We start from the raw sequence: 15,884 nt of genomic DNA, 5'->3' as shown, positions 1-15,884 counted from the left end.
AGGAGAGACTAACGGATAGACATCATAACCACGAGATACAGCATATATAAGTCTGTCCGACGGATGGAATGCTTCCTTGGTCTTAGTGGCCATACAATCCCGATGACCTCCTCTGAGATACAAAGGATTGATTGCTTGTCCCGTTTGGAGCAAAGGCCATGGCCGTAGTCATGATTATCTCTTTACAGTTCAAGAACTTTAGCCACCTTTCAAATGACCATTCTATATGCTTTCTCAACCGAACAAGAGCTGGGTCGCTCCCTGTTTTGACATTGAAGGCTTCCTCGTTTTGCTGTCAATGACAGCCCCCCACCACTGCCCCGTTGACCATATTTCATTGAGCAAAACAGGCACCGAGCTGAACATGCCGTACCGACTCTTTTGCTCCCAGAAAAGGCAATAAGCGTTTGCAAACTGCCGCTGTTCTTCATCTTGTGCCTCGCTCCCTGCCAGGAAAACAGGGAGCAACAACTGCTTCTGCGCTTGAGATGACTGTCGACAGCACCGAACATGATCAAGAATCTGCCGTGCGGATATTGTGATTTCAAGACGTCGTAGTTGTCGACCACTGGTTCCGAAAAGTCGTTCGATGTACAGTAGAAGCGCGTACCGCCATGCCTCGACACAATGGTACCGATCGTGCTGTTCGTGAATGAGCTCTTCTGCGTCCGCATCGGCCAGGTGTTCATATTTGCTCGTGTTGTCAGGCAATTGGAAGCTCTCATCGTTCCACTCGGATATCTCCTTGTGGATCTTCCAAACAGGCTCTTCGTTGAAGGTCAGCCATTCCATAGAAAGAGCGATCTCACGCTGTTCGGCAAGTTGGGTGAGCTTAGATATCTGGACGATTAATGCGCCTGGACATCCAGCGAGCTCGTAAAAAGACCAAGGGTCATGTATTTCCCATCCAACGAGGAAATCAATATAGGACTTCCCCATTGTGGTGCCTTGGCGAGATATCAAGGCGATGGTCATGTCCCACCTAACGGTTAATTCAGAATTTGAGCAACAATGCATTCTGGTAGGTCAGCTTACCAGGCCAGCATTCCCACTTGGGATCGCACTCGAGAAGTCGTAAGCGAGCTGAGACCACCACAAGCCTCGATCACGGAGTGGGCTCGCCCTAGATGAGAATTCCAACTGCCAACAGCGGACAAAGTGCACTGGTTGCGAGAACTATCTTTAGCTACCACAATAAGAAACCCGGATGAGCAGTGGGCCACTCACGTCCAGTGTAAACAGAATCAAAATCGGTTCAAGCATATGGAGCCCCCCTTTAGACTCGAGCCTGTTAACAGCAGACTCGAGTAGCTGAAAAGCCTGACGGCGGTGCTCATCAGCCTCTGTAGACCAACCACCTGTTAAACGCCGTAGATGCTGGCAGCACAGTGCCAGTACGGAATGATATAGCAAACGAGATCCACAGGAAGTCTGGCGCTCGCACCGGAAAGGGTTCACCGAGACATCCGAGGTTAAGGGCAATATGCAGAATTCGGAGTCATCTATCAACCGGTTATTACTATTGTCTTTGAATCCTCAGTGGAGCTGTACACATATCCAAGAGCCACGAGTGGTCATTAGAAGACAAGTTAAATATCCCTGGCGACTGCTCAATCGCTGCCGGGCTTTCTGCTGCCAAAGAGTCATTAAAGAAGTTGTCGGGGATTGATAAAGAATCAAGAATATTCGAGATCATGGGGTCGTATAGAATAGAATCACCCGGCAACGTTTCGTCTGGTAAATCTGGAAAATCCAGCAATCTCAGTCGCAGGATCATGAGCAAGCCAGGTGGGTTCACCCACTATAATTACTATTCTGATTAAGGGCATTCGCACTCGAATCCTCAGCCGCCAGGACGAGGTCGTTTGCCATCTCCGCTACAGCTTGCGACTCGCTACGCTGCCCAGACACCTGGTTTCGGGCACTGCCTTGTTTAGATGAACTGCATCTTTTACGCCGTGCTCTTTGTCTTGATCTGGTCGGTACAAACCGAAAATGACGGAGGGTTGCTGGGCTTCGTCCCGCAGCGGTGGATTGGCCGTCGCCGTCATGAGCAGCATTAATACGAACCTGAGAGGCCGACGAGCCTTCGGTCAACATGCGCCGGCTGTCCCAGGTGAGAGGAGTAGCAAAGCCACCACACCTGCGGCCATGATCCAGGCATGTTGAACACCTTGGGCGTTGACGGTCGCACTGGTCTCCTAGCGATGTACATGTATGACAGTCCGTGCGGGCAAATCCCAGAGAGTTTGATCTCCGGCTCTTGTTTACCATTGCGGAATGGCACGTATAAGAGATCTTGGGCATCTACAGACCTCGGGATGGGTTCATGGATGAAGCAGCACACTGCCGGCAGGGATTATGAAGTAATACAGAGTCCTGCTACCTGCACCTGACTAAGCAAATACTCAATGCGGAAGGTGGGACTTTCCTTGCAGACTGGCCACTCTGGGAACACCAAAGAGCGGACCCACGCCCACCTTCCTATTATAGTATATTGGAATCAGTTCCTGCCTCCTGGAAGTTTCGGAACATTACGCCGTCTGCCCATTGCCATCGATGCATCGAACCATTGGAACTCGGACCTATCGATTTTAATGCACAAGGTCATATAGAAAGTGAGGTATCTTATTTAGCCGACCTCCCCTCCCAATCCCACGCCCGATTCCCAGGAAACTTCTCCTTGGTTGCAATATCCCAAACCTGAACGTCCTTGCTATCCCAATCCTCAGGCTTAAAGCAAGCGCTCGCAATCTTCTTCTTCGACGGCTTCCCGGTATCCGTCGTCGCGGTGAACGTGTCGGAGCGTATAATCCGTAGCAGCGTGGGCAGTTTAAATGCAGGAAGGCCCTTCTCAACAGCTAGCCACCAACGGAGGTTCGCGAGCTTGAGGTCCCCGAGGCAGAATTCTGCCTCGGGCGTTGTCTTTCGTAGGAGTAGGGCTGTGACGCGTTGGCCCATTACTAGATCGTCGACGCCTAGCACGAATGCTTGTGAGACGCCGGGATATGAGCGCAGGGGGTCTTCTATGTCGGCTGCGGTGCATTTGTAGCCCATTGAGCGAATGACTGGATTTTTTTTAGTAGCCAGACTGAACATCGTGTTTGAACGGTCTTACCATCTTGACTTGCGCGGCCGAGTACGTATATCTTCCCGCCTGGCCCAACCTTGCCCATGTCGCCTGTTTTATAGAACCCGTCCGCATCGAGTGCGTTGGAATTGACGGTTGGATCGCCCGATAGGTAGCTACAATCGTATATCAGCCTTCCGTGTAATTACCTTGGTCGGGGTAAGAAAGGGGTTAATAAACCGTTTCATCACAAGCGGTCCCTTGACGCATATCTCGCCGCTCTCGTTGGCCTTGACGGTCAGTTCGGGGTTATGCCAACCACAGTGATCCTGTTAAAGTTCCATTCCATTAGTATATATCCATTATAAAGCTGGATTGTACGCACCACAGGCCTGTTCGCCGTCCAGTCCGTCATCGAAACCATCCCCGCCACCTCCGTCATCCCATATAGATTAACCAACTCTTTCCCGCCCAAGAGCTCCCTCCAGGAATCCTTCACGCAATCCTGCACTCTCATTGAGCCCGTCAATATAATTCTAATATCGCGCAGGCCCTTCAAAGCTTCCTGGCGGGCCCCCTGCCCCTTAATACAATCAAACCTCTCCTGTATCAACGTAAGAAGCGTCGGGGACGCCTGGAAACACGTTATACCCCCACCGTTCTGCATCCGCTCCCAGAACCAACCGGGGCTGAATACGCTGTTGCAGATCTCGATACTTGCCCCAGTGTATGCGGCTACCAGCTGGAAATCGAACCCGCCTTTCCAGTGCGCCGGCGCGTGGTGGAGCCATTTGTCTGAAGGGGATAGAGCAAGGCCGCGCTGGTAGTTTTCCATGCCCTTTAGGACGCTGCGGCAGCTGGTTAGAACACCCTTGGATGGGCCAGTTGTGCCAGAGGTGTAGAGGAGGCAGAAGCCGCGGTCTGGGCTGAAGGTTGGGTCGTCGTGGGATTCTTGGACAAGTTCAAACTCGATGTTTGAAAGGTCGGGAGGGTTGGATGGAGCAAAAGAAAGGTGGGGGAGTGAAAGTGATGATGATATTGTCTCGGCGTATTGGGACGCCAGCTGGCTGCTGGTAATCAGCGAGGCGTTGCAGGTTCCTAGGAAGTAGTGGGCCTCTTCGAGGTGGACTTGGGAATCTGTATATATGTGAGCATTCATCCATCAACAATGTGAAGGGTAAAGAAATAGCATACTCAACGGAACCACAATTGCGCCGAGACTTTGTATCGCAAGTAAAAGCACCATGAAGTCAAACCCCGCCCCTGAAACAGTCGCAATGAAGATCTCTTCGCTGGGATCCTGCAGCTTTTCCAGGGTCTCCGCGCTCAGCTGCCTCTTCAGCCGGTCTCGGTGTGAGAGCACCTCATATAGAAACTCGGTGAACGTCGCCTCTTTTCCCGTCTCAAGATCCTTGATGAAAGTTCGATTGGCACTCTGCCGCCAGTGCTCGTAGAGCCGTCGGAGCCATAGGTGGTCGGGGACTTGGATGGATGTGCGTGTCATCGTGGAGACAATTGTGGTGTCACTGGGCAGTTTCTTCGATGAGGGGATTCCTCTAGGGGATTCGCATATCTTATACCTCGGATTAAATAGGCATTACGTAGCCCCCTAGCCCTACGGGGTACGGTGTGGGCATTTTCGGTCCCGGCCCTCTGGGACAGGGCAAGATGGGTTGGGCCCTGATCCACAGGAGCGATGTGCAGACGCGAGGGCCGGACATCTTCGCCGATAATGAATTTGAAGATCTTGAAGGATATACGATCGCCAGTAGATCCGTAGATCAGCTATTCCAAAAGAAAGGTACCAAGGGGTTACGTACTGCAAGGGGAACCATTTTATTAAGGTGGGATTTATACTTCATTTGTTGGCATCTCGCGTCAACCAAATCTCACATGAGCAAGATCGGCTGATAACAATGACTATCGCACGGCCGAATGGAACGGTTGTGCTCTCATTATACGCGAAGTCGAGATCGCAATCCTCTCTGGAAGCGCAATGGCGGTCGCCTTTGGTTCAAGTCTACTTAGTTGCTGTTCTGTCGCAACCACCATCTCCTCGCCCAGTAAAACACCAGTCCTAACCCCCAAACCGCTATGAGCACGGCCGCCTGGAATGGTGCAAAAACTGCTCCTCGAGCAACAATAAACCCACTAACAATAGTAAAAACCCCCGGGATGAGAATGATCGGCTTATACGGGCGATGTAGCTTTGGTTCGCGGATCCTCAAGACGATCGCTCCGATCATCGTCAGGAAAAAGAAGGTATACTCTCCCAGGCCATTGAAGGTCACCAAAGCCCGGAAGTTGCCGAAGATAATGTATAGCGACGAGCACAGGGTGGAGAAAATGAGTGCGTTGAGTGGAGCATCGGACTCGGTCGTGGAAACATCATCAGACTCGGTATCTGATCGGGGTTCAGATCGGAGCCCGACATATCCCACTTGGCCTAGGAACCGAGGCAGCCAGTTCTTGTTCGATGCGGCAACGATCATACGGCTCCCCACGAAGGCAGTCCCGAGTAACGAGCCGGCAACAACGAGGCAGATCAAGGCAGCAGCCACCAGGCCAACAACAGGGCCCAGGAGATGGTTGAACGCAGTCTATATGGTCAGCCACGATACTGCTGTCGCATTAAACACAGAGGACATACAACGGCCACGCTATCAGTCGTGGAAACGACTTCCCACGGGAGTAAGACGTAATAGGCGGTGTTCACCGCGATAAACCCAGAGACAATGATTGGGATGGCTGTGTTGATAGCCAGAGGGAGCTGACGCGCGGGCGCAGACAGTTCAGCTGTGATGTAGATGGCCTAGAGTTCTATTAGTGAAGGGTCTTTAATATCTCGCCCGACGAGCGTACCTTATCCCATCCCGAGTATGCCCAGAGAGCACCATACAGAGCAGCCGAGTAATGGCCTAGCATCTCCCAGCCAGGCAGCTTGCTCCAATCGATCTTCGACCCGTCCGGTCCAATGCTCGTCCGGTAGCCGAACCAGGATTTGGTCCACCAGTCTTGCGGTAGCTCATCTGTACGTGGGGTCGCAAGGTGGTAGAAAACGACGGCAAGTCCAGCCACGACGGTCGCGACGATTGCGGTGAACTTGGAAGTGACGAAGAACCAGTTCAACCGGTTGGTTGTCTTGGTACTAATCCCGTTGGCCATACTAAAGATGGTGAGGACTAATATTGATAGGAACTTGTGTAAAGCTCCCTGGGTTCTGTTGTTTTCTCCGATGGCGGAGAAGACGCTCTCCACGAAGACGATGCTCATGATCGCCAGCGAGGCGGGGATGACAGCGACAACCCAGGTCCACGCCGCCAGGAATCCAAAAACATCGCCAAATATATACTGAAGGTACGGCTGTACGCCTCCTGCACTGGGTGAGTTTTATACAACTTAAGAAAGTTTGGGCGCGTACCTTCGCCTGGAATGGCGGTGCCGAGCTCGGCCATCGTGGCTGCTCCTGTCCATGCCAGGATTCCCCCCACCAGCCAGACAATCAATGCAAACCCAGGCGATGGCACATTCGTATCAATCGAGCCGGGAGAGGTGAAAATGCCGCTTCCGATGACAATGCTGATGATAATGCTGAAAGCCTCGGCGGTTCCAAGATTCCGCTTGAACGAGGTCCGTGGTTCAGCGACCGGGGGTGCTTCCTCGACCGCACCATACTCTGGCTGTTGTTGCTCTCCCAGGAGAGGCGCTGTATCGCCGTGATTTTCAGTCATGATGAAACCCAAGTTGATGACTGAATTGAAGTGGAAGAGGAAGATGGAGACGGCTGATTTATCGCCGGCACAAAACGGCAGTCTCCACATCGCGTAATTCCGCGCCGAATGGCGAGATTACATTACGCTCCGTACGAAGTAGACCTTGAAATATACAATATACGTTGTATCAATATATCTAAATATTTAAATGCCTGTCTTCCTCGGCACAGGCCACTCCTCCAAGAACGTTGTCAATCCCCTGCCCATCGAACAAGCCATGACAGTCCCATGGTCCTCGCCTGCATACTCATGAAAGCTCATCGTATGCAGCCTCGCGCACCCCTTGAGCAGACCCATCAACTCCACCACATTATTCCTCATATTCAGTGTCTCCGCAAAGCGCTTCCTATCCTGCCACTTGTCGTCCGCTTCATCATTCCTCCGCCGCGGATCCTGCTCCAGCCCACCCAGATACATCATGAGCGTCGGCAGCTTCTTCTCCCCAGTAACCCCCTTGACCTTCCCAATAAAGCTCCTCGCCTCACCCAGAATACACTTCTCATTCCACCAAATCGACGGGCTGCTCGCAATATACGCATCAAACATGCCCGGACGCGTGAGGAGCGCATGCAGGGCAAACAGCCCTCCAAATGAGTGCCCGTACAGCGCCTCCCTCGATATACTGACTTTCGGAAACCGCTCCTTCACAGCTGGACGTACCGAATCACGTATGAAATCAAGGAAGATATCCGCGCCCCCGCACCCTTCCACCGGCTTATCAGGCGTCGGGACAGTCAGGTCGAAGCTCCGCCGGGTAAGATGGAATACCTTCCCTGTGCCTGCGAGTGGGTATCCGATTGCGACGATGATGGCGCCGCCTACGTAGTTTGGATCTACGGAGCGACGCCAGAGGGCTTCTGTCGCTGTTAGGAAGAGGGCGTTTCCATCGACGATGTATCTAGTTTGCTGTTAGTATTTCGTCTGAGGTAGATGGGGATGAGCAGTGTTTACATGATGGGGAGGTGAGTACGGTCAGTGTCTTGCTCGCGCTGGTTCCAGTGCAACGGCCACGATATTTGGATCAAGTACTGCTCACCACGGGCGTTGTTGAGGTGGAACTGCTCCGAGTTCGGCAGGCTGATGCCTGTCGGCTTGTCGGTTTGGGTCATGTTAAGGGTTTAGTACGGCGAAGACTGAGCAGCAGGGAATGCGAGAAAGTAATGCAGAAGTGAGAATTGAGGATGAGCTGAACACTGCGTTGTTTTCATCTAATCAGATCGACCTTTGTCCCGCCGGAGTCGGACTTCTTATCTGATCCGCTATTACTAGCGGTATTTCCGTATTGACAGTATTCACGTATGAATACGGCACTTGGATACTGAAATAGGTGGCATTGGCTAGTTACCTAGAGTATGCTGGCCGAGTGTTGCCTGGGTCAGGTTGAGAGAATATGCTATATCTTGGTACTGTTCAAGCTATGTCTCATTGATGATAGATTGAATGGTCTGTACTTAACAGAAATCCCGTCTATATATATCTCACCCTATTCCTTGCAACAAAGAAATCAGACACTGTTGGAGATAATAATTTAGTTACATGAGTCGTGTTGGTCTGACACCTTTATGTCACAAAGTCACGCAAGACTTGCGAGCAGACTCCAACGAGGGGTAGATAAACCAAGGCGGACCATCCTCTTCAAACCGAGTCACAACCACGGAGATATTCATAATATCGAGACTACAGTTAGAATAGCGATGGATGCCAAAGGCGAATACACTATAGGAGTTTCCAGGATCTTCGAGTCCTCTCCACGCTCGCGAAGACGCGCCCTCCGACGTTGGAGACTGCCAGTCGTGACGGCGATATGCATTGCAGGACTGTTCGTCTACAGCCCCAGCGAGATCTCGTTCCAACCAAATGCAGTTTCTCAGAATGATTTCTACGAAGGACTGCAACAGTGTCACGACACTGCAACTCCGCTACCCCAGCGAGACGCCCCAACCAGCGACAGACAAAACCCCCGCTGGAATTCCGTCTCGGGACAAAAGACGCCCATCGTAATCCAAAACGCAACCCTTTTCGACGGAGAATCTATCCTTCCCGACTTCGTCGACATAATATTCGACACCGGCGTGATCCGCTCCATCATCCCTGCTGGCTCAAACGATTCCTCCTTTCCGCACAACGCAGAGGTCATCAACATCCACGGGAAATATGTAACCCCAGGGCTGGTCGACATGCACTCGCATCATCTGGAGTCACCGTTCCCTGCCTTATCTGGAACAGCAGATGTAAACGAGCGTCCGTTGCTAGGCCCCATCACGCCGTTCGTGCGCGCCCTGGATGGATTCACGGCTTCTGATCCGGCAATTCGGATTATTGCCTCTGGCGGCGTTACATCGTCCCTTGCTCTACCAGGCTCGGCGAATATAGTCGGTGGTGAGGCGTACCCCGTTAAGAACCTGCCCTTCCCTGGTGCGAATGGGGAGCCGGTTAGTGAGGAACTGTTACTGGAGCATGGGATTCCGGAGGCGCAGAGGCAGCGGTATCTTAAGATGGCTTGTGGGGAGAATCCGAGGAGGGTTTATGGACATACGAGGCTCGGACTTGCGTGGCTGTTGAGGAAGGAGCTTGCGAGGGCGAGAGATATACAAAGGGATCAAGATGCATGGTGTCGAGCAGCGGTTGAGGTTGAGAAAAGCTACAGGTATACGCGGACGAGGGATATATCAAAGTTCCTTGCGAGGGAAGGTGGCCGGCCGCATTCATTCGAACTCGAAACTTTTCTGGCGCTTCTTAGGGGTGAACTCAATGTCAACGTCCATTGTTATACCCCCGAAGACCTGGAGCGGATTCTGTCAGTTCTGCATGAGTTTGGCATACATATCAAGGGTTTTCACCACGCGTTGGAAGCGTGGCAGGTGCCTGAGTTACTGAAACAGTGGGAACCGTACGTTCATGCTTTTGACTAACCACTAAATGATCAATTGATAACCAGTGTGCAGGAATGTTACTATTGCAACGTTTGCCGAGCACGCGTTCTACAAATCTGAGGCGTTTGGGGCGAATCTACGGGGGCCGAAGATATTGAACGACCATGGCCTCCAAGTTGCTTTGAAATCGGTATGGCCCTTCGAGAATGAAGCTTACTATACCCCTTCACTGAGACCTTTTAGGATCATGGCTCTGAAGAATATAATGCCAAATACCTTCTGTGCGTCAATAATAAGACCCCCGCTTCCATCGGAATCACAATTTATTAATATAAACAGTGACCAAGCTTCTATTGCCCATTCATATGGCCTGCCTGCCGATAAAGCCCTTCAGTCTGTAACATCAGTTCCGGCTCGTTCTATACAGCAAAGCCACCGCATTGGATACGTTCGCCCGGGCTATGACGCCGACATTGTCCTCTGGGATGACCACCCACTCGGAGTAGGTGCGAACCCCGTTGAGGTCTTTATCGATGGTCGTCCTCTGTTGGAGAATAAAGATATTACCGGTCAAACTTCTCCCGCGAAGTCAGGCATTACAGACAATAGGGAAAATGCACCAGCAATACGTCCGTATATTGGCACCGAGGAGAGGGACAATGTCTGCACACGTATGCAAGACTCCCAGGGGCCGGTCCTTTTCACGGGCGTCACAAAGTCATTAATTGACGTCCCGAGCTTGGACGGGCAGGAAACCGACAACCTCGTCCTCGTGGTTGAAAACAAGCAAGTCTCCTGCCTGGGCACAAAATCAACATGTCTCGGCCAACTTCAAACATCGGAAAACTTCACAGAAATCCCTCTCAAGAACGGCCACATAACCCCAGGACTCATAGCCTTCGGAAACAATCTCGGTATCCAAGAGATCTCACCGGAGCCTTCTACAGGGGACGGTTCAGCCGGGTCTAGCGGGGACTTGCTTGACGAAACGAAGAGCGTCCACTTTGCTAAATACAGCGTCCATTTGCACGGCCGGGCTTTTGATAGAGCGCGGATTGGGGGTGTAACGAAAGCTGTCTCGCCGCCGCATGGGAGTGGTGTTGTTCGGGGAGTTAGTGCCGGCATACGCACTGACGCGAAAGCGTCTATTTTGGATGGAGGTATATGGCGTGACGATGTTGCGCTTCATCTTGCCGTTGGGCAGGGTGCTAAGGGTGAAGAGTCTCCCAACATAGTGCCATTAGAATCCCTTGGCTAACGTGGTGTATATAGACAACGATGCGCCGACTGTTGGTTCTGGGATCGAGTATGTGCGCCGGATATTGGAGCAGGGTCAGAAGGAAGATGCCACGAGCAGCGGTGTATATGTACAGGCTGCGAATGGCTCTCTTCCGCTCGTGGTACAGGCATATAATCAGGTAATCAGAGCACCTTCTACATGAATCTGTCGATGCAATACTAACTATTTGTATAGGATGATATTGCGCAGCTCATTCTGATCAAGCGGGATTTCCCCTCAGTTAATCTCATAATATACGGCGGTCATGGCGCTGCATTGGTAAGCGTCTCTTATATCTATTTCATCTATTTCAGCTTGTTCATATGTCTAGGTTGCGAAACCGCTCGCAGAAGCAGGCATTCCGGTCATCCTGACCGGGAACCGTGGTGTACCAGATACCTGGGAAAAGAAAAACGTCCTCCCTGGCCCACCTTTGAGTGCCAGCCCTGCCAAATTCTTAATTGAGGCTGGAGTACATATCGGTTTAGCAGTCAAGGACGACTCCAAGATTCACGGTTTGGCACGAGAGGCTCGATGGGCAGGGAAATATGCTGGGCTCTCCGATAAAGACGCGATAGCGCTTGTATCGACAAATATCGACAGGATTCTGGGGCTCCCTTCTGGTGCTGAACCTGGGAATAGTGGAAATAACCATGAATTTGTGATCTGGGAAGGTGATCCATTGCGAGGCGAGGGTTCGGTGGTGGCCGCTGTTCAGGAAGATGGGCTGATTGCTGATTGCTGGCCAGACGTTGGATTGGAATAATCTGACTGACTGTAGTGACTTAGAGAGACTATTTAGAAAAAGTCATAATAAGCACCCTTATCGAGCTCCAACGGAGTCTGCTCCGGCCACAATTTCAGCAACGCAGCCTTCACGGCTTCAACCTGCGTGTCATTCACCACGTATTCAGCGTCGTAGAGCATCTCCACCTGTTCCGTGACCCAGAGTCTGCATCCTGCCCCATTGCAATCGAACTCGTATTTCTGGCGATCATTATCTATTAGAACGTTCATAATATCGTCGACTGTGACCTCTGTAAGGATATCCGCCGGGACATCGAGATTGAATGTCGCTTCAATGTCATCAGGTACCAAGTAATCGAGCTCGGACAAAATCAGGTACGCCTTGGATCCGCCTGAGAGGATGTCACTGGGGACTGAGTAACTGGGCAGACAGTTGAGTTGGATAGAGGTGGTGGGAGAGACGACGAGGTAGAGACACCAGTGGTTTGTGCTGGCATCCTGGCGGTGCGGTGCAGCTATAATGCGCTGGATTGGGAGAGAGAGAATATGCTCCTCGCGATCTTCAGGGACAAAATGGATCGGTTTGAATTCAGCCATGGTTTGGGTGAGCTGAGGAGAGAAAAGGGTGAGAAGAGAAGGAGTGGTCTACTTATAGTCCCACTCGTTTATATCAGCGCCTGTCAACCCGATGCACTGCAGTGATTGGATGCGAATAAATTGCAAATGGAGCAATTAAAAACACCCAATAGTGAGCCAGTATTATTTCTTGGTCTGTCCACTCGTGTTTGACCTGGCGCATCCATGGCAAGTTTCCCGGACTCTTTCATGAACACGGGGCATAATTTGGAAAAGGAAAGACTGATGAACTTTTAATCTCGTTGATATTCATGTGTCATTCTCGGTACAATCTCTGTGAGATGGTGGGGGGTCTTGCGTCTTGTTAATTTCTTGAAACGACCCTCTGCCTATCCCAACCAACCATGAGTCCGTTCATTGCAACTGAATTGATGAAAATCTATTCAAATTTCTCTATCAGGCAAGTCAAGGCTGATCACCTTTCGAATACGAGGAGATCGCCAACTACCGGATTCACGTGGTGCTGGATACGAGGTCCCCCTTTCGCACTCCAGCCTCTGGACGATATAATGAGGCTGAATAGAATAGTTGGCCATTGTCGAAGCCATACTATCAGAAGTCTGTGTGATCATGGATCCATTATCAATTGCAACGACGTCGTGGAATCTCAGAACACTATGCTACGAGGTATGTCCCACCACGCCTCTACCACAGCAGACCTAACGCTACCAGCTTATCTCGTTCACGGACAGTATAGTCCAAGACAAAGTCCCAGACTCAGACATGACCATAGTAGGTCTCGGGCAAACTCTCAGAGAGGCGCTTCCAGTCCTTGATGAGATCAATAATACATGGAGGTCCCACTCAGCGGCCCTAATGATGCACCCGTCTGCCAGTTTCGGGATGTGGGTTGCAGTTCAGAGCTCGCTAGAACGGGCTAATATCACTTTTCAGGTGCTTAAGATGAAGGTCGAGCCTGTTGTGAATAGTGGAAAGAAGCGCAGGCTATTCAAGGTGCATGCCAAAGCGTGGACGCTGGGACTGCATGTCAAGTCCATAGCGACGTTTCGCGGTTGTCTTGGGTCTCATACGACTGCTCTGAAAGTGGGAATGCATATGATGAGGATGTATGACTTCCTTCTTTTCTATTCTATTTAGTCTCTCTAAATCATGATTGTCCAGGTGCATGACTCTGCAAGGCGGATCTCCATACGATGTTAAGCAGGCGTCTCTCGCAGTCCTTGATATTGAGATCAAGTACTTGGAGGAAGCAACAGAAAAGACCAGGAAAATTTCGTTTGTTACCACTGAAGAAGACATTGAGAAGAATGCCATGCTAGTCTCCTTCGAAGGCCTGGCAAGATCCGCAAAGGCGTTCTACTCTTTCATGGCCTCTACCCCCATACCAGGCTCTACCACGCAGGTGCAGGCGCAACAAGAAGAAGACAGCCACGAGGCCATGCCCCCTCCATCATACGCACAGGCTATGCACTCGGACTACGAAGCAGACTCCGACGATGACTATCCCGATCCCTCTCCATACAACGTCGCTGCCCGCACCGGCAATTTCGACGAGATCAAAAGACTCGTCTCGATCGGTGCTGATATCCTCGCTACCGGTGAATACGGCCAGTCCCCTGCCTCTTCGGCAGCTAACACCGGAAATACTGAGATTCTAAAGTATCTGATCGATCACGGCGGAGACTATACTTCCGGCAATTCAACCGGCTTTACCCCCCTAAATGCAGCTGCCAACTTCGACCAGCCGGAGGCTGTGCGTATGTTACTCCAGCACGGGGCAGATCCAAACGAGCCGTCAGAAGACGGGCAAACTCCTCTCTACTGTGCGGCGAGGGCCGGATATCTCGAAGTTGTCAAGATTCTTGTTGATCATGGCGTTGATACATCCGCGGCTCCTGAAAATCACAAAGCAACTCCCCTCCACATGGCTGCGTGGTGGAATCATGTGGATATTGTGAAGTATTTGTGCAAAGAGGGCTCGGCAGAGGTCAATACTGCTAACACTAGTGGTTTGACACCACTTACATCTGCTTCTGACGAGGGCTATTCCGAGGTGGTGAAGGTTCTGCTGGAATACGGTGCTGATATCAACACTCCCACGGATCTGGGGGTAACCGCCCTATACTACGCTGCTAAAAACGGCCATACAGAGACGGTAAAGCTCCTTCTTGAACACGATCCAGAGCTTAATCCGACTTCGACTGAGAATAAATTCACTCCACTCAATGCAGCTGCTAATAATGGCCACCTTGAAGTCGTCAAGGCGCTTCTTGAAAAGGGCGCAGACGCGACGATCCGAACAAAGTCTGGACAAGCACCCTTAAACACCGCTGCTGCCGAGGGTTTCGTGGATATTGCCATGGCTCTGCTCAAGCACGGCGTGGATAGGACTACCCGGGACGGCACTGGCCAAACACCGCTATATACAGCAGCAGTGGAGGGGCACACTGCGGTTGTGGAATTGCTCCTTGAGGCGAGAGCCGATCCCAACGTGCAGAATGAGAACAAGTGGACACCATTGCATGCAGCAGCCAGGAACGGGCATCTCGAGGCAGTGAAGCATCTTCTCGCCTGTGGAGCGAGTATAACCTCGCGCAACTCAACTGGGCGGACGCCGCTGATCTCAGCCTCTGAGTTCGGTCATCTCGAAATAGTCAAGCTGTTACTGAGACGAGGCTCCCAGATCAGCCTTCGCACCGATGATGGGTGGTATGCCTTAACTTGGGCCGCCTCAAACGGACATACTGCGGTTATCGAGCTTCTGCTGCAAGATGGCGCAGACATCGAAACCCGAAACCAGGATGGATGGGGATGGACAGCACTAGGAGTCGCCACAAGACAGGGATATCCAGACACAGTCAAGGCTCTAATCCGCCGCGGCGCAAACGTCAAGGCTGTGAACGACAAGGGGTGGACCGCACTCCACGGTGCGGCGGAGAAGAATCAGCTCCAGATAGCCACGGCGCTGCTGGAAAACGGGGCTGAGATTTCAGCCAGGACGAACGCCCAGTGGACTCCGTTGGCTGTAGCAGCCAACCACGGCAATACCAGCATGGTGCAGTTCCTGCTTTCGTGGGGGGCTGACCACAGGATGGCGCCGGATGGTGGCTGGATGCCCTTGCATTTCGCCAGCGATGAGAACCGTGTGGAGATGGCTCAGGGGCTGCTGCGAGCTGGGGCGGATGTGAAGGCTAAGAATAAAGACGGACGCACTCCGCTTGACCTTGCGAGGTTGAAGGGCCATAGAGACATGGAGCAGCTTCTCATGCAGCAGGGGATGCAGCGGTTGAGGATTCATTCTTAGGAGTGCTGGTTCGTCGACGCACGTAAGCATAAGCTGACAACTGTCAGCTATGGAGATCTCGTGTGACTTCCTCTCGTTGTATAATTATATTGATTCTGTTTGCCCTTGGTTGTCAGTACTTGTATCTTGATGGGGTTCACCTCCGGCAGTATCTGTTTTTTTGGTGGTAGACTAGGCTGGTAGACTAAGTGAGCAACTGCTAATCAAAATGAACAACACAGACCTGCAAAGTCTGCGCCTA

General features: G+C 51.7%; 7 protein-coding genes across 7 annotated transcripts; 2 read left to right on the top strand and 5 right to left on the bottom strand.

The window, feature by feature from the left end:
* Nucleotides 1-234: 234 nt before the first annotated feature.
* Nucleotides 235-939, bottom strand: APUU_61033S (uncharacterized protein; the record flags this gene model as incomplete). The annotated part of the gene is made up of 1 exon (XM_041694330.1): nt 235-939. The coding sequence occupies one exon, from the start codon at nt 937-939 to the stop codon at nt 235-237; it is 705 nt and encodes a 234-aa protein (XP_041560171.1).
* Nucleotides 940-2,628: 1,689 nt separating this feature from the next.
* APUU_61032S (class I adenylate-forming enzyme family protein) lies at nt 2,629-4,574 on the bottom strand (the record flags this gene model as incomplete). Its single annotated transcript, XM_041694329.1, has 5 exons — nt 2,629-3,068; nt 3,119-3,246; nt 3,311-3,399; nt 3,456-4,207; nt 4,265-4,574. 5 exons carry the CDS (start codon nt 4,572-4,574, stop codon nt 2,629-2,631), a joined length of 1,719 nt encoding a protein of 572 aa, XP_041560170.1.
* A 520-nt stretch (nt 4,575-5,094) lies between these two features.
* On the bottom strand, nt 5,095-6,801 carry APUU_61031S (uncharacterized protein; the record flags this gene model as incomplete). Its single annotated transcript, XM_041694328.1, has 4 exons — nt 5,095-5,670; nt 5,721-5,882; nt 5,933-6,444; nt 6,492-6,801. The coding sequence occupies 4 exons, from the start codon at nt 6,799-6,801 to the stop codon at nt 5,095-5,097; spliced, it is 1,560 nt and encodes a 519-aa protein (XP_041560169.1).
* A 186-nt stretch (nt 6,802-6,987) lies between these two features.
* APUU_61030S (alpha/beta hydrolase) lies at nt 6,988-7,952 on the bottom strand (the record flags this gene model as incomplete). Its single annotated transcript, XM_041694327.1, has 2 exons — nt 6,988-7,741; nt 7,795-7,952. The coding sequence occupies 2 exons, from the start codon at nt 7,950-7,952 to the stop codon at nt 6,988-6,990; spliced, it is 912 nt and encodes a 303-aa protein (XP_041560168.1).
* Nucleotides 7,953-8,537: 585 nt separating this feature from the next.
* Nucleotides 8,538-11,761, top strand: APUU_61029A (uncharacterized protein; the record flags this gene model as incomplete). Its single annotated transcript, XM_041694326.1, has 7 exons — nt 8,538-9,733; nt 9,789-9,906; nt 9,960-9,997; nt 10,056-10,930; nt 10,989-11,134; nt 11,191-11,274; nt 11,327-11,761. The coding sequence occupies 7 exons, from the start codon at nt 8,538-8,540 to the stop codon at nt 11,759-11,761; spliced, it is 2,892 nt and encodes a 963-aa protein (XP_041560167.1).
* Nucleotides 11,762-11,793: 32 nt separating this feature from the next.
* On the bottom strand, nt 11,794-12,339 carry APUU_61028S (uncharacterized protein; the record flags this gene model as incomplete). The annotated part of the gene is made up of 1 exon (XM_041694325.1): nt 11,794-12,339. One exon carries the CDS (start codon nt 12,337-12,339, stop codon nt 11,794-11,796), a length of 546 nt encoding a protein of 181 aa, XP_041560166.1.
* Nucleotides 12,340-12,948: 609 nt separating this feature from the next.
* On the top strand, nt 12,949-15,643 carry APUU_61027A (uncharacterized protein; the record flags this gene model as incomplete). The annotated part of the gene is made up of 3 exons (XM_041694322.1): nt 12,949-13,005; nt 13,051-13,445; nt 13,501-15,643. The coding sequence occupies 3 exons, from the start codon at nt 12,949-12,951 to the stop codon at nt 15,641-15,643; spliced, it is 2,595 nt and encodes an 864-aa protein (XP_041560165.1).
* Nucleotides 15,644-15,884: the final 241 nt, after the last annotated feature.

The sequence above is a fragment of the Aspergillus puulaauensis genome, chromosome 6 (genome assembly GCF_016861865.1).
Source record: "Aspergillus puulaauensis MK2 DNA, chromosome 6, nearly complete sequence".
In the NCBI taxonomy this organism is placed as follows: domain Eukaryota; kingdom Fungi; phylum Ascomycota; class Eurotiomycetes; order Eurotiales; family Aspergillaceae; genus Aspergillus; species Aspergillus puulaauensis.
The sequence above is the reverse complement of the archived record's forward strand: the minus strand, read 5'-3'. Positions and strand labels throughout refer to the sequence as shown.